Source organism: Poecilia reticulata, chromosome 18 (genome assembly GCF_904066995.2).
Source record: "Poecilia reticulata chromosome 18, P_reticulata-male-v2, whole genome shotgun sequence".
Lineage (NCBI taxonomy): Eukaryota > Metazoa > Chordata > Actinopteri > Cyprinodontiformes > Poeciliidae > Poecilia > Poecilia reticulata.
In genome coordinates, this window is record NC_088847.1 from 2,821,052 (window position 1) to 2,843,511 (window position 22,460).

Sequence of the window (22,460 nt, forward strand, 5' to 3'; positions counted from 1 at the left end):
TTGAGCACCTGCCCTTTTTGCTCCTTGCCCCAAAGTGCCCTTTTAGTCCATTTTTATTTTTATTTTATTTTATTTTTTTGTATTATTATTTTCTAAGGCCTCTTCTGACGCATAACATGTACTAAAATTATTTGTATTTTTTTTTTTTGTACAACATAATAAGCCCTCCGGTCACCTTGTTACCTTTGACCTTTTGCCCGTGACGCATGACGCAGTTGCCTCTCCCGCAGTGCGATAAAGCGGCTAACTGGAGCGTTCCAGATTACATAACAGTTTTTGGTGAATTAAAAAAACGTTTTTGGTGAATAAAGTGGAGTAGACTTGCTACTTGTCAGATGACAGAAAACGTTGAAGTATCGTTTCTGCTTATCGTTTCTGCTGAGAGAAGCAGAGAGGTAATGAAATACAACAGATACTGACAGGCCTCTGCCTCTGCCTTTCCCTGAACGATTTCTGAGCGGGAGGAGACAGCCAGGTGAGGAAAAACTGTTCTTATTTATCATTCAGTATTTTTATCACACAGACATTAGGCTGTTGTTCTTGTGCTATTAGCTAGCTGCTAGCTAACGACTTTGCTAGCAAAGCAAGATAACTAAAAGCTTCTCCCCTGTATCTTTAATGATATCAGTCATTCTTTAGTATTGCTTATGCAATAAGGGCACATCGCCCGTCCAAAACCGATCATCTCCATAATGGATATATGTCCGATCTTCTAATTTCCTTTGCTACATAATGTACATTTCATTTATTCTGCCGTTAGGTAAATGTATCTTGAAGGAGAATAACGCTTAAATAAAAGTCCAACAAGGATATTCATTTAGAATTAAAAATAACTCACCCTGAATTACCATGATAGATATAATGTATGTAATAAAAGTTAAAAGTGTGTAATTAATGAAGGGGAAAAAAACTCAATCCAGACTTTAAGTTTAGAGTCTGGTTCACAGAGTATGAAGTTAAATTTGTTTTCCCAATTATTCAATGGGGGTGGGGGGAACTAACCTCAGTTAAGTAAAATAAAATTGTAATCAACACTTTTGGAATTGTAATGATTTCTCTTTAAAAAAAAAAAAAATCGTTTTGTTTAAAAAAAACTGTCTTAAATTAAATAACTAATTTTTGTCTTGTGAACTTAGTTATTTGCCAAACATAAACTTTTATTTGCACACATCAGGAATCTTTTGTTGTGATTTTAGGCACTGCCCACGACTCATGTGAGAATCACAAGCAAAACTTTGACTCCAACAAAAACTTAGAATATTAAGAAAAGATTTCTGACATGCAAAATAAGTTTGTTTTGCAAAAAACATGCACTTCATGAGACTGATTTAAATGTTTAAAAAAGTTTTTTTAAGCAAAACTCAGTAGGCTTTTCTCATGATGACATGCATTAACAATTCAATTTTTGCTTTTGTTTTTTCCGTTTTTCTGCAGGTCCACGTTAAAGTTTGCTGCAGCTCTGCTTTCCTGAATGGGCCGTCTTCATCTCCACTGCAGCAAACAGGCAGTTCTGTTTTATAGATTACAGTCACTAAAAGGTTGAATTGTGCCCTTGTTTAGATTTTTAATAGTGTAATTCTGTAAAGACAAAATATGTCTGGTGGTCTAGCTCTGATTTACATATCTTGCTAAATTGCGGGTTTGAATATTGCAATACTTTCCTATAACAAAATAGACCTGCAGAAAGAAATTACTAATAAAATATCTTACATAGGCATAGTGTTATGCTCTATATGGAGATGTTTGTTAGCTTTGATTGTATATGTCACATTTTTGTAATTTATCATTGTTTATTAAACTCTGAAAGCTGAGTGGCTTTGTTAATATTCTGTCCTAGAATGCAGTTAGATGTGCCCTTTTTTTTTTTTTGAGCACCTGCCCCTTTAGTGGTCTCTGCACGGGCCTGCTCCAAGTAGGCACTAAAAAGTACAGTGTAGTATTTTTTACTATACTACTTTTTACTTTGACTTGAGTCATTTTATTGTGAAGTATTGCTACTCTACTTGAGTAATTTTTTTTTGATTCTCTACCCACTGAATAAAAAACAAATATGTTCTAACCAAAAATTCACCAGACAAAGACACAAATCAGCATTTTTCGTTAAAGTTTCAAAGGTTTTATATTGAAAGAAACTTATTTGGAAAAACTTTATTTTGTTATTTTTTACTTATATGAATTATTGGGATTTTGGTCCTTAAAATGCCAACATTTCCACTTAACTTTACATTTTGGTCCATCTGATAATGGACCAAAATGTCCATTATACAGTACAATCAGTACTTGTTATGGGAACATTCCTGGCCATTATTGAAAAACAAAGAAAATAACCACCCGATTTACAATAATATTTACGTGTTGAATTTATAGAGGTAGATATTGTTAATCTGAAAGCTTTCAGATGAAAAATAAACAAATTTAAACTGTTTGTTTTTTGAACATGATATAAAACAAAGAAACCCTCCCGACCCCACTAAGGGACAAAGGTGTAAAGAAAATGGATGGATGGATATAAAACAAAGAAACCTTTTTCCCCTCACCATTAATCATACTGAATTTTTTCTTTTTTATATCAGTTAACAAAATTATTTCTACTTCCCAGAAACAAACATCCAAATAAGAAATGGTTTTTGAGAATTCTCTATTAATTTCTTCATATTCAGAACCAAGACTTTTTTGATTGGAGAGAATCATGCATGATTATGTCAAAGTCATGATTGCTGATTTTATTGTTGTTTTTATTATTCAAAATTTTATTAGTTTGTACTTAGATTGGTTGGATATAAACCAGAGTGTAGCTGATGAAACCATTTCAGGGATCGACAGAACAAAAATGTGTTGATGTGTGTGTGTGTGTGTGTGTGTGTGTGTGTGTGTCTCATACAGTTAGATTCCTGGTGGTGGCAGTAGAGACCATTCAGATGCTCCTTTCTATAATACAGAGTTATATTGTAGATGTCTGTTATATACCTTGACGGGATGACAGTAGTTTGGTTGTTCAGTCCTGGGCTTTGTGGTTGTTGAGGAGACTCATGACCTTGTTTTCCTTGGCATTTTGAAGGGAGAGCTGCTGGGATGTTGTTGTCACTTCTATTTCCTGTCTAGTCTTCTGGTCTATCTTTAAAGTGAGAACTGTGTCCATATCCTCAACACAGCGTTGGGTCCCAGGGCTGCCCTTTGTCTCTGCTCTTCTTTGTTGCGTTCAAGGACAAGGTTTGAGTATGTAGTGGTGGGCAGCAGTCTATCCGTTTTGAGGGATCAGCTTCCCAATTTAGCTTTTTGAGAAGATGTGGTTCTGTTGGTGTTATCATGCCCTTTGAAATGGTCTGGAGCAGTTTGCAGCTGAGTCCAAAGGAGAGTCTGTTCCTGTATGGTCATGGGAAGTGGAGAATTGCCGTTTGTTTTGAGAATGTGCTGCAGGGGGCTGGCCTGGTCTCAAGATGCCTTCAAGATTAGATGAGGAACGTCTATTTCCTCATCTGAAATAGACGTTCAGAGAAGAGTAGAGAAGTCAGTTGGCTACACCGTCTTTACATTTACAATTTTTGCTGCCACCAACACTGTTCTTTCTTTATTTGGTTAATAGAAAGTACTCCTAGCCCAGTGCCTCTGTCTGTCAGTTTCTCTTTCCTGACTTGTAAGTTGGTAGGTAGATACTGTTGCTGCTCTTTATGAACCAGGTTCTGCTGGAGGTCATACTGTTTAATGGGAGTTAATCATATATGAATTATTGATGATTAAGCATAACTCAGAAATATCCACTCCAATGTACAAAAACCAAAATAAATGACTTAAACTTCCAGTTTGAACATAGTGTGTCTCACCATGTGAAAAATAGCACATGTGAAACGTGTGAATGAAACTTTTTAGAAGGAAAAATCAAATTCACAACACACATGGTGAAATACACCATTTGTTATTTTGCAAGCAGCATTTGTCCCAAATACAAACAACAGCAATTTAACGAGTGTGATTTTTTTTTTTTTACTAATTAGCAAAATAAAGTATAAATATAATGCTTTGTTTTGTTTTTTTATAAGTATGACTGATTTATAGGGAGCTGTGAAATTGCATAGGAAAAATAAACAAATAGATAAATAGTACTGACATAATATTTTAAAATGTGTCACCATATTTAGAGCACCCTCATCAGCCAAGCCAGCACCTATCAATACAAAACACCCACTAATATAATAACCTATAAAAGCAGGTTATATAATATATGAAAGCTGTTGACGTACTTTGATAAAAACAACGGAAAGCAGAACTTTACATGCTTACTCTTCTAACTACTGTAATGTCCAAATGAAATCTAGTTCTTAAATGAATGTTTGAATGTGAATCTGGTGAGATGGTTTGGAGTGCCCCAGACATGTTAACCCTTCTTTTTCTCCAGGGGCCCCAATATAACTACTGCAAAACATGTTAACTCTCCCTGCTTTTTAATCTTGCACTTAGACTAGGTGGCCCTTCTTCACTTTTTTGTGGTGAAGGTACCCTTTGCCCATCCCCCAGCGGTCCAACACACATATACCGTCTTGTTACCCACTCCACCCCCTGTTGGGTGCTGGATCGTAGAGTGGGGTGGGTGGATTATGTGAGTGTGAGACTCGCAAAAGGCCTGCCATGGTCTTTCTCTGTGTGACGGATGGCTAGGAGGTTGAACAGGCCTGTTTTGCATGAAAAGAGAAGGCAGCAGGGGGAAGAATAGAGGTTTATTGAATGAGGCCTGTCACCCAAAACCACCCTTGTGCTCCAAACCCTTACACCAACCCTTCATCCATTCCTTCATCATTTCAGCCCTCCTCCTCCCTTGTTCTCCCTCCACATTGCCTACCCATTCTCTTTTATTTGGGGGTTTCGTTGGACCATATTCACTGGCCCTTTCTCACCCTTGAATCTACTCCCCACCCCCATTTTGCTGCCATCCTTACTTCTCCTTATTTTATCCTACTTAATTTCTGTTCATTCAGATTTCCCCTTCTTTCCATCAAGCTGTTTTCACCTTTCGCAAGGTTCCAAAGCATTTGAATCCTCTCATTATCTTGCGGGTATGCTGAATAGGGATCCATTATGATAATCCGATAGTCAGAGTTCTTTAACACTAAAAGAAGGCAAGTGACTTGATGCTGTCATGAAGAGAAAATCTACACTTTGAGTCAACGGGAGATATTATGGCATTATTAAAAAGTTGAAGATCTCTACCTAACTTTTAGCCACTAGTGAGTAGAAAACTGTTGAAATATACAGAGTGTGTATAAAGTCTAATAATTGTTAGTACTATAAACATTTATGTCTAAAATAATTTTTAATAAAGTATCTCAGACAATAGCAGCAGCGTACGTTCTCAGCTCAATGGTGTTTATTGATTTCATCTTAAATTGCAGGCGGCTGCCATTTTAACTAGTTCATCTTCAGGATCTTCTGGGACTAGTTGGTATTTCCATCACAGGAACACCATTGTCAAAGTCTAAACTTTTTAAAAACGTTGTTATAATTTCATCTTCCATTTACCACACCGAGTCAAAGCAAAACTCCCTTCTAAAATAAACAGAGGCTCCAGATCCTTAAGAAGTTGGCCGTCTCTTATTGTGCTCATTTGGTTTTCAGTCGCTGTCCTTACAAAGGTCCGAGGATCAGGATCCCACAAGGTGCATATAACAAAATCCTTTGCTTTAATCACCTTGAATGGTGCTCCAGAATAGGCCAGTCACAATAACAAATTTTGCTGGACGATAATTGTTCCAGAAGTTATTGCGATAAATGATAATATTGTTGTTTTGAGAAAAATTTTAAGTAATATAATGGCAATGGCAAAATAATAATGCAAAAGCACATTGTAAAAGATCAGTAAACTTTAAATTATAATGAATATTTAACACTGGAACTGGAAGACAATATCCAAAATAAATGAACAAAACAGGGCTGCACAGTGGTGCAGTTGGTAGAGCTGTTGCCTTGCAGCAAGAAGGTTCTGGGTTCGATTCCCGGCCCCGGTCTTTCTGCATGGAGTTTGCATGTTCTCCCTGTGCATGCGTGGGTTTTCTCCGGGTACTCCGGTTTCCTCCCACAGTCCAAAAACATGACTGTCAGGTTAATTAGCGTCTCTAAATTCTCCCTAGGTGTGAGTGTGTGTGTGTGTGCATGGTTGTTTGTCCTGTTTGTCTCTGTGTTGCCCTGTGACAGACTGGCGACCTGTCCAGGGTGACTCCGCCTCTCACCTGGAACGTTAGCTGGAGATAGGCACCAGCAACCCTCCCGACCCCACTGAGGTACAAGGGTGTAAGAAAATGGATGGATGGAGGATGGATGAACAAAAAATAAAGTGAATTTTGAAATCTTTGTAAACAAAATTATCCTTCAAAGTTGAGACCAAAGCATAAAACTAAAGACTTTTATCACCCAGTTTTTGGTAGAAAGAGAGAAAAAAAAGATAAACAATGAATCATTTGTTTAAATTCATAATTCAATAAATGTATTGTCATTGTGACAGGCCTACTTAAGAACAAAGAAAAGATTTGTGCAGCTTGTGCGTAATTCATTATTTTCCAAATAGATTTGAGTGGGGGTATTCTTAGACTTAAATCTCTGGTTATTCATGTCTAAATGAATTTCTGTCTCATGCAGTGTCTTGTCAGAGCAGCATTTCAACTTATTTCACTCAAGAAAAAGGAAAAAAACTCTTAATGACTGGAAGAAAACAATGCCAATTAGGGTTACAACTGATTTGCATTTAGTTCTGATTTTGCACACGTGATACCTAACAGTTAATATACACATTCAGAAATGTAATACAGTCCTTGTTACCTATGTGTACTCTACAGATTTAAATGAATGTCTCCGTTGTGAAATAGGGCACAACCTATACTGCTCTAGTAGTAAGAGCAGTGATTCTTACAATTCAGATTCCAATCCAGGTCTGGACTGGAAGTTCAGTAAATGTAGATCTACTCTATGCTTCATCTTTAGCACACTCCAAGTCTCAGACTTAGCTTAGACTAAATTGTAACCAAAATAATTAGAAATAACAACAATGTACTTTATTTATAAGGATTTGTTTATTTATTTAAGCTGTGATTGCACACAAATAAATGGAGCAGAAATAAAAACAGTGAATATGTCAGTGAGTCATAATAAGTCCTAATCAATGAAAACAGTTCTGGGTCAGGAGCTGTTGTTAGCCTGGCAGCTCAGCAAATATCTCACTGAGAAAAGCTATAACAAGACAAGTTGATTTCAACAAGGCAATTCAAAGGGCCGAACATGAAAAAAAATACACAAAACATTGGATAAGGAAAGTAATAAGTTAGAATACAGTCTAAAATTAAGATGGGTTTTAGTTATTAAATGGAGGAGGCTCTAAGCAAATAGGTTTTAAGCCTTGATTTAAAGGACTTCTGCGTTAAAGTTGTTCTGTTTGGTTTAGAGACAGTGGCAATGACAAGCAGGCAGGAGGCAGAGCTGGAGGGAGCAGAGATGAAGATGCTGAGGTTCTCTTTGTTAGCAACCTGGTGGATCATATCAGGAATGAATACATCAGAGGAACAGCTTGTGTCAGGTGTGTTGGACATAAAGTCAGAGAAGCCAGACTGAGATGGTTTGGACGTGTAAAGAGGAGAGACTGTGAACACATCGGCAGAAGGATGCTGAGAATGGAACTGCCAGGCAGGAAACCTAGAGGACGACCAAAGAGGATGGAGGGAAACTGGATAGGAAGATAATGGTATGAGAGAAGATTATTATCTTGCACACTTATCCCTAGTGGTGTTCCCACTAGTTTCCATCTTCAACTGGCAAAATTTGGGGTACAGAGTATGACCCTGGGCCGGGGTTCGAACCCAGGACCTTCTTGCTGCAAGGCAGCAGTGCTACCAGCTGCATCACTGTGCAGGAGCATGTAGATATTAAATAGTAGCTCCCCCAGGATGGAACCATTGGGAGCCCCACGTGCAACTCTGTTCCAACAAAAAGTTACCAAAAGTACCAGTCCCTGTTCTTTAAGGAAAACTCAAACTAATGAAGTACCCTACCAGAGAGTCTGTCCCAGCTCTGCATTTGCTTCAATAACATACCATGATCAACAGGGTTGAATGCTTCACTGAGGTCCAACAGAACCAGCACTGTGATTCTTCCACAGTCAGTATTTATGTGGGTGTCATTGAACATCTTGACAAGGCCAGTCTCCACACTGTGATGAGCATGGAAACATCAAAGTGGTTGGTCATTGTTTAGAACTGCTCAAACACTGCTTTCTCAATAACCTTGCTGATGAATAGAAGTTTGGAGATTGCTACGTAATTTTGGATTAGTGACTTGTTCTTTTTTCAGCTTTGGTTGATAAGCTTGGGGAAAACACCTGATGAGGGGGACGAGTAAAGATCCTCAATAGAGCAACATGTGTGTTTATGAAAGACTTTTTATGGCTGTCTGTGCCAACTGTTTGAAAAAGAAAGTACTTCTAGGAGTATCTACAAGGAAAATGGAAAGGTATATCTGGCTGATCTAGTTTGTTTTGCGGTTTTGCGGGTGTGACATGGGAACTCACCTGGAGCTCCCGGTCTAACCTGCTGGGAAACAAAATTTAAAGTCACCAGGTTCGCAGCTGCATTTCGGTTTTTCTCTGACTCTTAAGTCATCTTCACCACACCTGCCCAACATGTGCCACTTGATGGGACACGAGTTGAAACCAAATGGTCAGAGTCATCAGATCAAGGGGGATGTCACCGATCACTGGCAACCTCACCAGGTCCAGTGGGAACTCTCTGCTGAAAACGGTCCGCTGTGCCACTTGGAGGTCAAGAGAAGTCTTTTGAAGTACCTTTTACTGTTTCAACATTTATACATGATCTATTGTAAGTATTGGTTTCAGCAGCTCTTTGTGTGAATAAAACACATTTGGAAAGGTTTGTTACTCCTGCTTGAATTTGTACATTTATAGATATTTTACTTAGCTAAAATATCTGGGTTTGTAAATAAATTAAGTTATACATTTATTTCTGTCTGATTACATAATTTTTACAGATGAAATCAGATGTTATGATCACACTGTTGCTTAAACAACCTTTTTACTAAACACCTTTTATTCTCGAACAATTGTTGCATATTTAGATAAGGTAAGGTAATTTTATTTATATAGCACATTTTCAGCAACAAGGCAATTCAAAGTGCTTTGAATTACCTCTATTTCAGTGTAAATCTAATGAAGTGAATTAATTTTACTCTTCCTTAAGTCCAATTTTATGGCTACTCAGGTAGTCCTTCAGAAATATACAATTAATCTTCACTTCTTTTCGGTGAAGTGCTATTAAGACGCTTCACCTGGCTTCCAGAGTTGTTTTCTGGAAGCCAGGAAATAACTCTGTGATGAAGCCAGTGATGTGGAGTGAGGTCAAAGGTCAGATAGGCAGCGGCAGACAAAAAGTCATGCTACCAAGATAGAAAGTCATAATTTGAGACTTGAGGACATTGCTGTTCGCTCATATTTATATATAAGCAATAAATGTAGTTTAATTATATGTTTAAAATTAATGCCATCAATACAAAATCTTTGTGTTCTCAAATATTCAACATCTCACACCATTTCTCAGAAATTATATCTTAGGAAAGTAGCTAAAAAAGCAGAAAAAGAAGCATGGAGTAAGGATAACCACACAATCATAGTCTGCAGAACTTCAGGTAACATTGGAATACCTCTTTTCATACTATCTACAGGTCCTTCTAAAAAGAATTAGCATATTGTGATAAAATTCATTATTTTCCATAATGTAATGATAAAAATTAAACTGTCATATATTTTAGATTCATTGCACACCAACTGAAATATTTCAGGTCTTTTATTGTTTTAATACTGATGATTTTGGCATACAGCTCATTAAAACCCAAAATTCCTATCTCAAAAAATTAGCATATTTCATCCGACCAATAAAAGAAATGTGTTTTAATATCAAAAATGTCAACCTTCAAATAATTATGTTCAGTTATGCACTCAATACTTGGTCAGGAATCATTTTGCAGCCTTCAATGCGGCATGGAGGCCATCAGCCTGTGGCTCTGCTGAGGTGTTATGGAGCCCAGGATGCTTCAATTGTTACTCCTGCTTGAATTTGTACCCAGGATGCCCAGGATGCCCAGAGTTTTGGGTTTTGCGTCTCTCAACTTTCTCTTTACAATATCCCACTGATTCTCTATGGGGTTCAGGTCAGGAGAGATGGCAGGCCAACAGTAATACCATGGTCAGTAAACCAGTGGTTTTGGCACTGTGAGCAGGTGCCAGGTTGTGCTGAAAAATGAAATCATGTTCATAAAGCTTTTCAGCAGATGGAAGCATGAAGTGCTCCAAAATCTCCTGATAGCTGCTGCATTGACCTGCCCTTGATAAAACACAGTGGACCAACACCAGCAGCTGACATGGCTCCCCAGACCATCACTGACTGTGGCTACTTGACACTGGACTTCTGGCCTTTTGGCATTTCCTTCTCCCCAGTCTTCCTCCAGACTCTGGCACCTTGATTTGACATGCAAAACTTGCTTTCATCCGAAAAAAAGTACTTTGGACCACTGCGCAACAGTCCAGTGCTGCTTCTCTGTAGCCCAGGTCAGGCGCTTCTGCCGCTGTTTCTGGTTCAAAAGTGTCTTGACCTGGGGAATGTGGCACCTGTAGCCCATTTCCTGAACACGCCTGTGCACGGCGGCTCTGGATGTTTCTACTCCAGACTCAGTCCACTGCTTCCGCAGGTCCCCCGAGGTCTGGAATCGGTCCTTCTCCACCATCTTCCTCAGGGTCCGGTCACCTCTTCTCGTTGTGCAGCGTTTTCTGCCACACTTTTTCCTTCCCACAGACTTCCCACTGAGGTGCCTTGATACAGCACTCTGGGAACAGCCTATTTGTTCATAAATTTCTTTCTGTCTCTTACCCTCTTACTTGAGGGCGTCAATGATGGCCTTCTGGACAGCAGTCAGGTCAGCAGTCTTACCCATGATTGTGGTTTTGAGTAATGAACCAGGCTGGGAGTTTTTAAAAGTCTCAGGAATCTTTTGCAGGTGTTTAGAGTTACTTTGTTGATTCAGATTCAGATTAACTGCTCGTTCAGAGAACCTTTTCATGATATACTAATTTTTTGAGACAGGGATTTTGGGTTTTCATGAGCTGTATGCCAAAATCATCAGTATTAAAACAATAAAAGACCTGAAATATTTCAGTTGGTGTGCAATGAATCTAAAATATATGACAGTTTAATTTTTATCATTACATTATGGAAAATAATGAACTTTATCACAATATGCTAATTTTTTTAGAAGGACCTGTATATCAATGGACTCCTGTCCTCCAGGGCTGATTGATGTCCTTCAACCTTTAGACGTCTCTCCACTTCAGCTCACCTGGCTCCAATGTTAACTCATTAGCTGGCCTGCATAATACAGAGGCAATTTCACTATTTAGTTCAAGCGGACAGGGGTGTCAAACTCCAGTCCTCAAGGGCCACTGTACTGCAGTTTAAGATGTGCCACAGGTACAAAATACTGGAATGAAATGGCTTAATTACCTCCTTCTTGTGTAGATCAGGTCTCCAGAGCCTTGCTAATGACTTAATTATTCTATTCATGTGTGGTGCAGCAGAGACACATCTAAAAGTTGCAGGGCAGTGGCCCTCCAGGACTGGAGTTTGACACCTGTAGTGTAGGACAAGGAACACGTCTGAAAGTTGCAGGACTCTGGTCCTTGAGGAATGCAGTCTGAGACCACGGATCTATATTTATTCTTCTAATCTCAGTTATAGTGAAAAATGGGTAAAACTCAGTACACAAAGTGACCACTGATCATCCAACATTTCACTATCAATGTGATGAAAACTCTGGCATTTTTTGAGGTATAAATAAAACAGCTATGTATTCTATTTGTCTCTGGAATGTTTTTTGTCCCTCAGTTGTTTTGATTTCATGGTGTTTTGTTGGACTTAAATGTCCGTTTCTCAGTTTTCTTTAGTACTGACGTAAAAACAAACAAAAAAACCCTTCAAACTAATTATTTAGCTTGCTAATTAAATATTTTGTTTGTTAATTTATTAATAAATTAACATGGAAAACACGTGATTTTGAAAAATGAACCCCCATTTCTTTTTCTTATGACAGACAAAGTAACCCAAACTATTGCTGTTATTTTTTGACCGTATATTGGCATCCCATGATATACAGCTACTGTCAAACATCTACCTTTCTTAATAAGAAAATGTAATAAAAGGGATTTGCTCATTAGTTATTGATGTTATCAGAAAGCAGATTTGAACATGTGAACGTAAACTATAGCCCTGCTTGAGCCTTTGTATTTAATGGGTTTGAAGTAGTCGATGGTTAAAGTGGAAAAAGTATAACTTCTAAAGTGGTTTGTTTTAAAGTAATGAAGTAGAGTAAAGAAAAAAAAACTTGTTTTGAGAATGAACAATGTGGAAAAATATCTTCTGCAAGTTACTCTTAAATATGGGGTCTGTGCCCCCTCCCCCCATGACACCAGGGACGCCCCTTTACCCCAACTCAGTCATCAACAAGTGTCTCTGCAGCGTCGGAAGCTATTCACATTCAAATGGCCCTCTGGAGCTTTTCGCTTTCCCATTGGTTCCTGCTGATGTGCAGCAGCACAGAGTTGGTCTGTTTGAGCTTCGGGGCAGATGAGTCGCGTCAGTGTGCGATGCTGGGGCCGTTTGACAACTGCTGGACGTGGAGTTCACACTGCTTCAGTTTAGACAAAACCCACAAACGTGAAGTGGAGAAGTAATGACATCCCCAACAGCATAACACGTAAAGTAGAAAAGGTGGATCTCGCTGAGCTCGTTTTGTTTCCCGGGTGTGACGTGGGTAATTAGCAACTTAATTTAAGTCACCCGGTCTAACCTGCTGGGAAGCAAAAGTTCAAGTCACCGGCTGCTCGGCTGTATTTCACTCACTCTAAGTATCTTTAACTCATCTGGCCGACATGTACAGCTTGATGGAACACGAGCTGAAACCAAACGGTCAGCCTCAGACTCATCAGACCGGGATGTCACCGGTCACCGGCAACCTCACCGGGAGTATGGGGACCAATGGGAACTCTCTCCCGAAAACGGCGTGTCCACCTGGAGGCGACCCCATGGATAAAGTCAAGAGGCCCATGAACGCTTTTATGGTGTGGTCAAGAGGACAGAGGCGGAAGATGGCTCAGGAGAACCCCAAGATGCACAACTCCGAGATCAGTAAGCGACTGGGAGCCGAATGGAAACTTCTGACCGATGCTGAGAAGCGGCCGTTCATCGACGAGGCCAAGAGACTCCGGGCCGTCCACATGAAGGAGTACCCCGACTACAAATACAAACCCCGCCGCAAAACCAAGCCGCTGCTGAAGAAGGACGCTCAGGTGGGCAAGTATCCACTGTCGGCAGGGAACCTACTGACGGCAGCGGCGCAGAACCAAGGCGGCAGTCCCCGGATGGAGGGCTACGGATGGGCTCCCACCGGGGGCTACACCGGTATGCAGAACGAGGCGCTCAGCTACACGCAGCAGCTGCACCGGTACGACCTGTCCGCTCTCCAGTACCCGCCCGCGATGACGGCGGCGCAGACGTACATGAGCGGAGCCAACTCCTACAGGTGGGTGCTCCTCTGTCCGCCTCTCACCACAGCAGGCAGGAAAATCAGCGACTCGACTCTGAACTAATCTACAACTTCCACTAACAAAATAAATCTGCCGCTTTTCACACTTTAATATATTAATATTCTCTGTGCAGGTAAATAAAATCACTTTCAAATATATTTCACATAAATGATGCAGTTCATTTACATGACGCCAATTCACAATAAGCCCTCTATACAGTTCAGTCTCTCATACATCCCAGTGAACCCTTATCAAGCAGTATATAATTCTTTATTTTAAGCATTAAATTATTTTTTTATTGTCATACCATTTCGCAATTGTTTGCTTGTGGTACAAAATTCAGACTGTGGTCCTAAATCATTTCAAATTAATTTTAAAAGTTTTTATCTTAAGAAATCCAGCAGATTGTGTGTAGTGTGTTAATTACTTTATAGTGTGTACTTATTTTAATTGATCACAAAAAAACCCTTCCCCAGAAAGTTTGTGTCAGAATGAACCTGTCGGATTATGCTGCCTGACCACCAGGTTACTGTCCAGCTCGACTTACTGATGGATTTTCAACTCGGTCCTGATTGGTCAAGTTTGAACTTATTCTTACACAGCCTTTGACTTGAGGGCTGTTGAACTGTTTTAGCGTTACACTTCCACACGTCTGCACTTTAATTTTCAGTGCAAATGTGCCTTTCATGATTTGGATATTAAATCCACTTCCATCGTTACAGGACTTTGGCTTGAAAATGGTTTGAATTTGATGTAAAGCACTGGACCATTATTTAACAGATTTAAATGATGGCCCAGTCGGGTTATGATTCAGTCCCTGAGAGAGTTTGGAACATGGAACAGAGTTCTGTCTGTTGCCTACTTGTTATGCTGGAGGCTGTGATTCTGGGCTGGGTCCTGCCTGGAATGTTGATCAAGCGGACTTGATGACGGGCAGGGCTGCTCTGTGTGTGGCCACCCACAGTTTCTTTGAAACTATTGTCCTAAGTGATCGGAGAGCTTTGTCTTCTATTTAAATTTTCTCAAACTACAGACTGCACTGAGAAACATTCGGATCTTAATCCAGCAGTGATGCTCTGTTTCAGTGTTTGTTTTTTAAAAGCCATTACTGTCTTGTACAAATTTGTTGTTCAATTTAATATTTGGTTTCTCTATACTCTTAAGTCGCCTTCTAACATCTACAAATTCTGATGCCCAGCCCAAGATACGCTACACTAGTTTATTCAAGAGCTCCAGTTCAGACTGGGATTTTTTTGTTACTCTAGAGTTGTGTAGAGATGCTGTGAAGTCTGTTTTGCCTACAGAAGATGGCGGTCAGAGTTTGGTTTTGATGAACGAGGAGATTTTATTATATATTTTTTTACAATAAGCATATTGGATCTTTTTCCATGGATCAAATTTAGAGAGCGGTTTTATACATTGATGCATAAACTATTGAAATTCTTTAGTGGAATCAGCCGGCTGAGGAAAGGAAACATGCACAACAAAGCTCTGGCCACAACTGTTCGAAAGTTCTTGAGCTGTAGCATACTGCTGTGATCTACAATCATTTATTAGATGGTCTTTTCCATAAAAGAATACTCATAAGAAACATGATCCCATGTGTGAGGAATTGGATGGCTTACCTCTGAACTGATTGACTGGCTGTTGGAAGATTTTGTGTACACTCTTCCTCCGTTGCTTGGAAATGCATGAATCATCTCCTCATTCTGGCTTCCTATTTTTGCTGTCATCTTTTAAAGACTTCAGTAAGTCTTCTATGATATCACAAATGGGGAAACGGTCATGCGTGCATGATGCTGTTCACTCAAATCTTGTGCAGAATTGTTGAAGACTTGGCATTGGAATGGATGAAGATGTTTCTAATGTCTTGTGGGTAAATCCTGTTTAGACAGACACCAGGAATGAAGGCTTGCAGTTTGTAGGGTGTGTTAAGCTAAAGACGATCCCTGCCTTGCCTTAACACGCAGATGCAAGTCACGATTGATGCACTATTTTCCTGGCCTATATGGTACAATTTCTCGTTCTGAACTGGAATTTTATTTTCAGCTCCTGCACTGTTCTACACGGCAAAAAAAATTCAATTAGTGGAAGTAAAGCCACCTTGGTTCCACAGTAAAATGGAAGTTATAGACTCATAAATCGGCAAATAAAGAATTTTAATTTGGTAAAATTGAAACTAGACTTTTTTTTTTCTCTCAATTTCTGGGACCAAAGTGGTTCAGAGTTCAGGTGTATTTAACAGATTCATGTCAGCATTCATACCCAAAGTTAAATTCTACAACGTTCCACTTTCAGTCTTTATCATTCATCTTGAATTACTTTGTGTTTTTCATAGTTCTGCATTTTGTGGTTTGTACAAAATGCTGCCAAGCCACATTAATACTGTTCCCAGCCCATAGTGGTGCAGGTGTAAAGCTTCTCAAACTCAATGCTCTAGTTCTGATCTCTGTACCAACAAAAATGGAAAAGTGTGGGTTTAATTTGTTGCGTTTTCTCTCTCCTGCAGTCCCATGTCATACAGCAGCAGTCCTCAGCAGCTGAGCCCGGTGAACATGCCCATGGTGAAGGCGGAACCGGTGGCCCATTCGCCTTCAACAGGAACGCCGAACCACCACAGAGGGGCTTTGCAGGGGGATCTCAGGGACATGATCAGCATGTACATTCCCGGACCTGGAGGGGATTCCTCCGATCCCGCAACTGCACAGAGGGGCTATACCAGTGTCCAGCAGCACTACCTCAGTGGAACAGTGCCACTTACGCACATTTAGAACAAAAGTGGGAATCCTGGGGTGGTATTGGGAATAAGAAAAGCAGCCGATGCACAGGGACTTGAACAAGAGAATGAGGTGAGGAGTCCTACAGGACGGAGCTAGATTATTGTAGCTGGTGCATGTTTTAACCTCAGTCGTTGGGTTTTGGGCTATTTGACGAAACATGTCTTTATGAGTCTTAGGTTAACGGTCCAGTTTGTTGACAGTCTGGACCAGCACACACTGTCCCTCAACTGCTGTAGTTGCATGCGGGTTCAGGGCTTACCGCTTTAGCTCCCTGGTACAGAGTGTAAGGCTAACCTTTCCCAGCCTCTGTGGTCTTCATGACTCATTGTGGACAATCACTGGTTGACTGCACTTATTACAAAAGGTTTAACATATGCCCTGCAGCCCAGAATTTCTTGCCACAGAGTCATTCTTCAAAAAAAAAATAAAAGCACAAATGGAGATGAGCTTTGGAACCTCCTCCTCCCCCACCACCACTCCCTCATTTGATGTCATTAACTGTTAATGGGTCTATGATGATTCAGAGGCAGAAAAAATGCACAACTTTTTAAATCTTTTTAACTTTGTGCACTGGATTTGGCTTTCTGCTTCTTTCTCCCTTTTTAGATTTTTCCCAGTTGAAATCCTGTGTGCTGATGCACCTGTTGGACAATCAGCACCACATCTACAGGAAACCAAGAGCATTCCGAGTTCCATCTGTGTTTTGCTCAAAATGTATCTGAAACATGGAGCAGGTCCTTGTTCACATCAAATTGATGGAATCCACTTTCGGATTTGAGATGTTCTATTTTCTGCATTTGAATTTTATTTGTGGTTAGTTTTTTTTTATTTTTTAGAATCATTCTCTGCATGTAAATATCCATTGTTTTGCCAGTGTGTCATCACTTTCCTCTGGGCTGGAGTTAAAACATTTCAGAGAAGTCATATTTCTGTTAGTATAGAATAAAAGGCTGGACAAACCACTCCTTAAAAAAAGATTAATCAGTTACTATATATATATATTTTTTTCCATCATTTTTCTATGAAGTCGAGGTTGTTTCTGGCAGAGCTGGAGTCTGATCAGCTTGCACACACAGGATGTTGAATGTGGTTAAAACACTTCTGCTGGAAACCAAGCAGACACTGGGAATGAATACCAAAAGTGTTTGAAAATCACTCCTGTTACACTAATATCTGAATGTTTACATTACTACCCACATATATAAAAATAACTTTTATACTGAATACTTTGTAGAGTATGTGTAAGTGTATGCAAATGCTGCATTGTAGAGTCACAGGAAACACTTGTAAATATTGTCCATATTTTTAGGCTCAAATGCAGAGTCTTGGTTGCTTTTTGATTAAAACTCTTTTATGACACATTTGTCAGTTACGTTTTTTTCCCCAGAACTAGTAAGGTTCTCTTGCTGTATGTTTTATTGGGTCCTGAGTATATACAAACTCTAATGTTGTGAAAGATTGTGTGTGTGTGTGTATATATATATATATATATATATATTTTATTTTTTTTTTTTTCCCAAAGGGGCAGAAAATGGTTTGTGTACTACCAGGAGCTAAACAAAGTGTGAACTTGTGATACATTTCATTGTCTTGAAGATCAAACTCTGTGGTTGTAAAACTGATGTGGAAAAGGCCACAGTAATACTCATTATGGGAGAGGGCTTGGATTCTTCAAGTTTAAAAACGTCTTGGTCTGCGAGGCGTTAAAATGTGCCGATTGATCAGAAAACCAGTGAAGTGTCCAGGTTGCCGGGTAATGGCAGTTTGGCATCCATGCAGTCCAGTGGCAGGTGAATCTAGAATGCTGTAAGTGGTGGTGAAACTAGTGCAGCTATATTTCTACCTGTACTTAACATGACCCTCGTTATTTTGACTGGCAGTAATATAATGTCCCAGCATTAAAAAGATGCAAGTGTCACAATGGCCTGATGTTGGTACCAGTGGTGCCTGATACCCATGTTTTGTGCCACTGAAATGCATCTCAAACTTTGGAAAAATGATGCACATCTAGTGTTGCCTTCACTTGCAGTTCTGTTTCAAACATTTATCCCAAAAAAGAAATGAAATTTGATTTCTTATTGGCTCCTCTTTCAGAGATTCTTCATTGCTGATAAAAGGGTAGAATGGGTTTCATGTAGTGGTCTGTGCTGCAGTGGCTCTGTTGAAGCCTCTGACTGAAAACCATCTGTAGACTTGCAGCGTTTATGAAGCATTATTTTTGCACATTCAGCTCCAGAGGTGTCCCCACAGTAAAACAGGCTTCAGCAGCTTGTTCAGCTGTTTCAGTGCTTGGTTACCTCAACAGATGTTGCCAGAGGAGATTATATCCTCCATGACAGACTAGAAGATGAACGTTGGCTTCCTGAAGTACAGTCTGCTCCGTCCCTGGTTGAAAACGGCAGCGTTGCAGTTCCAGTTCAGTCTGTCCAGATGAATACAAGGTATTTTTACTTCCTCTCCCTTCATGGTAATAGCGTGTGACACTTTGAAATGTCAATTAGCCTCTTCTGCTTGTAACTCTCTGGTTGCTAAGGTTACAAAACAAGCCTAAAGTGTTGACAAAGTGGCAGAAATCTTTCACAGAATCTAAACCAGATTAAAAACATTTTAAAGTGTGAAAAATATTTAAAAATATAGAAACAAATTTAACGCCACTACTGCAACAAGTTGCCACTCAGCATTTTTGTCCATACTGGATGTTTGGAACTCACGACTCCTGGTTTTATGTAAATAAAGCATCCAAACCACCAGTTTGATTGCTTTATTTTGTCAGGAGTTTAGATATGGTCTCATAACCTTTAGCAGACTGATGGGAAGCCACAGTCATTGCTGAAAAGTCCTTCATGGCAAACTGTTAACACAGATGCAAACTCTCAACTTCAGCTTTTATTGGACTGACTGCTCATGCTCCCTCCATGGTGCTTCTTCCCATCCTACAAGCAGTCTGGGTGCAAAAAGTTTTCCCCATACACTGAATTTATGTGATATTAAGCACTTTCAGATCCTCCTTAATGAACTGATTTTATAATCAGTTATGCCGTAAAGTCCCGGGTGCTTTCAGGCCCATTTGAAATATAGCATAAAAAATCTTATCAGATGTTCACGGCGGATTCTAGATGTGATTCCTCCAGATAAAAAAACTTGTGGAATATCAGAGGGTTGGAAGGAAACCACTGGAAACTGACATCAAACTATAAACCAAAGCAGAATTAGTCTAAAACTGTTTTCGACTAGATAAAATACAAATATATATTTAGAGTAATAATTATGAGATGTATCTTGTGTAATTTCCTGACTCCTGTAAGGCTGCATTAGTCTGAAGTGGAGGATCTGGTTCCACAGGTTCCACTGCCTGCAGCTCTCACGGATCTTCACCAGCCCACATTTCTTTAAGAAGAAAACTCGGGTGGGGAGGTTCGTGGAGATCTGAGGGGGGTCTTATAGTGTCTCCAATGATTATTTACTTTCTTATCTTTAACCTGTTTTAAAATTCACTTTCCTCTTTTCCTCCCTTTCCCTTTCAGCAGCCATCCTCCTCCTCCAGGACTCTCCTTAGAAAACTGGCCGTAATTGGCCGTTTCGGAGGCGCATTGTCTGTGGCTTTTCAGGCCGCAGGTGCATATAGTAAAGCCGCAGTCTCCGCTCCTCCCCTGGGCGTCTTTGTTCCCTCGCCCCGCTTCCCTCACTCCCCCACCGAGCAGAAAATTAGGGCTGCTTTCTGGGGGGCTGCGTCCTCGGGCTTAACCCTTTCATCGACCGTTGCCTTTCTCATGGAAATAGGAGGGAACCCCACACCGGCTAATCGGTCACCGAGGGGAGGGGAGAGGAGAAAAACGGAGGGCATGGAGATCAGCAGCAGGGAGGGAGAAGGAGCTGAGAACAGATGCTGAGGACACGGAGAGAGCCAGAGTTCCTCAGACAACCCATTCTGTCTCTGCTGCTGCCAAAGCCCGGTCTGTAACTGCAGCATGTAATAAAGATCTGCAACACTGATTACTGCGTACAGACAGCTGCTGCTAGCAGTTTATTGGAAAAATCATTCAGAATGTTTTCTACTGGGAGCAACTTCCTCTTAAGGTTGGATCTCATGCCAACACTGTTTCCATAGACACTAAGTTATGGTTAGAGTTGGATTTAGCATCTTGCTAAAGGTTAAACAAGTCCAATTTGCCATTCAGATAAAATCAATTCAGTTCAACTAATGTCAGAGTATCAAACTATAGCAGTAAACTAACAACACATAACAAGTAAGTTGTTACTTACTTGTTATATGTAAGTAACACGTAAGTACTTGTTATATGTAAGTTACAAGTAAGGAGCTACTTACTTGTTAGAATCATAAGTGTTAGAGGTGTTATAAGTTTCAATAATAATAATAATAATAATAATAATAATAATAATAATAAAGGATTTGTGACGTATTTGAGCCTGGAAGCTGGAATTCCCAGTTAGAACTGGGACGTTTCCAGTGGAACACCTGTTGATGTTGGAGTTACCATTTTGAATGCTATAGGAAGCCCAGTCCATTGAGAAATTATGGTTTTAACTCTCAGTGGAGATCTACAGTTAAGTAAAGTTTAGTGCAGTATTAAATGTACAATAGAAACAATAGAAATATGGAAAATGCACAGATTATTAAAAATAAAAAAGATTGTTGAGGAACACAGAGCTGGTGGAATAAAGAAAGATGTGCATAGAATTGGAGACCTTAGTGTGGAAACTCGTGGCAAAAGTTTATTCATAACCTAGAAAGTGACACAACTGGCTATTCTGAAAATACTTTTTACTGCAAGATGAACTTAAACTAACACAGAACTGCGTCATCATGTTTGGAGCAAAAACATTACTTTGTTCTTTCACTCTGTTATTCCCTCTCTGATAGAATCCAAAGAATCCATGCTATTTTTCCTTGCATCATTTTTTATGACTGTGCTGTGACAAGAAGGAGGAGATCCAGAAATATGCATCTCTTGTCCAGCGTCCCACTGAAGGGGAGCACAAACCGGGGTTGTTTTGACAGTGGTCAGTGGGAGGGCAGGGATGAGGCAGGGAGAAGGGTGAGTGCAAAGGAGGCGGAGAGCATGTCAATGGAGGGATTTTCTGCTCCAGTACATCACATTGCCCGGCAACAGGCAGTGAAGCTTCAACAAGTGGTTGCCATGGATGTGCTGAGAGTGACTTAGGAGTCCACAAAGAGCGGTGGTCATTCTCAGTGTTTGTGAGTTTCGTCTGCTGGAAAGGGTAGTAGTCACCAAACGGAATTTCAAAGAGCAAACTGAGGAGACAATCTGGTCATAACCTGTTTGAAGTGAACAGATCTCAATGGCAGATTCTCCCGGGTCAAACTTTTATTCATGAGCAGCTCTTGTTTTCCTTCTTAAGTGAAAACTGTGGCAGGTAGGAGAGGAGGAATTAGAAACAGTTCCTACTGAGAAAGACAGGAATATTTAGAGTAACGCTGCCACTGAGAGAGCTGTCATAAAAACCCATCCAGAAATGTTCAGCCTAGACACGGTGAAGTTGAATCTGCAATATATCAACCTAGCAACATATGTATAATGCACATAAATGACAGAATACATATTTTAAGCATTGCTTAAAAAAACAGTTGAATTTAGGTCCAATAAGAGAATGCACAATTCAGTCAAAATTATCTCGGTATATTATAATTCAGACGGGAAAAACCGTCAGACAAGAAAAAGCTGACAAAAGAAATGTCAACAGAAATTCACATAGGAAGAGTTTGCTGCAAAGAAAGGACAAAAGAAAGTAATAATTTCACTTAATTCATCTAATAAGAGAAGAAAGTAAAAGGATCTATTGTTGAAATCAGAATCTCATTTTTTTTTCTCTTGCTGATATGAAATCAGAACAAACGTCTGTTTGCTAAACGCCAGAATAATGAGGGAAAATGTTTAAAGGCCATTTTTATGACTTTCTTCAAAGTCAAAAGCTTAAAATGTATGTCTTATTATAGGGTATGTAAACTTCTGGTTTCAACTGTATCCATCTATCTCTCTGTCAGACTGAGCTCCATAACACAAACAAATAGGACAAAAAAA

The 22,460-nt window shown here is 39.7% G+C and overlaps 1 protein-coding gene and 1 long non-coding RNA gene across 2 annotated transcripts; both read left to right on the forward strand.

Annotated features, from left to right (window-relative positions):
* LOC145548816 (uncharacterized) lies at positions 1–8,903 on the forward strand. Its single transcript, XR_014084811.1, has 2 exons — positions 1–475; positions 1,435–8,903. It is a non-coding gene; the product is annotated as an uncharacterized LOC145548816 (long non-coding RNA).
* Positions 8,904–12,513: 3,610 nt separating this feature from the next.
* sox19b (SRY-box transcription factor 19b) lies at positions 12,514–17,759 on the forward strand. Its single transcript, XM_008434963.3, has 2 exons — positions 12,514–13,614; positions 16,128–17,759. Exons 1-2 carry the CDS (start codon positions 12,965–12,967, stop codon positions 16,387–16,389), a joined length of 912 nt encoding a protein of 303 aa, XP_008433185.1. The 5' UTR covers positions 12,514–12,964; the 3' UTR covers positions 16,390–17,759.
* Positions 17,760–22,460: the final 4,701 nt, after the last annotated feature.

What these genes read in the sequence shown, in the direction of transcription:
- sox19b (XM_008434963.3), top strand. Translation starts at nt 12,965, where the DNA reads ATGTACAGCTTGATGGAACACGAGCTGAAACCAAACGGTCAGCCTCAG. An exon ending in AGCGGAGCCAACTCCTACAG is followed by an intron (nt 13,615 to 16,127) that starts GTGGGTGCTCCT and finishes TCTCTCCTGCAG; the next exon opens with TCCCATGTCATACAGCAGCA.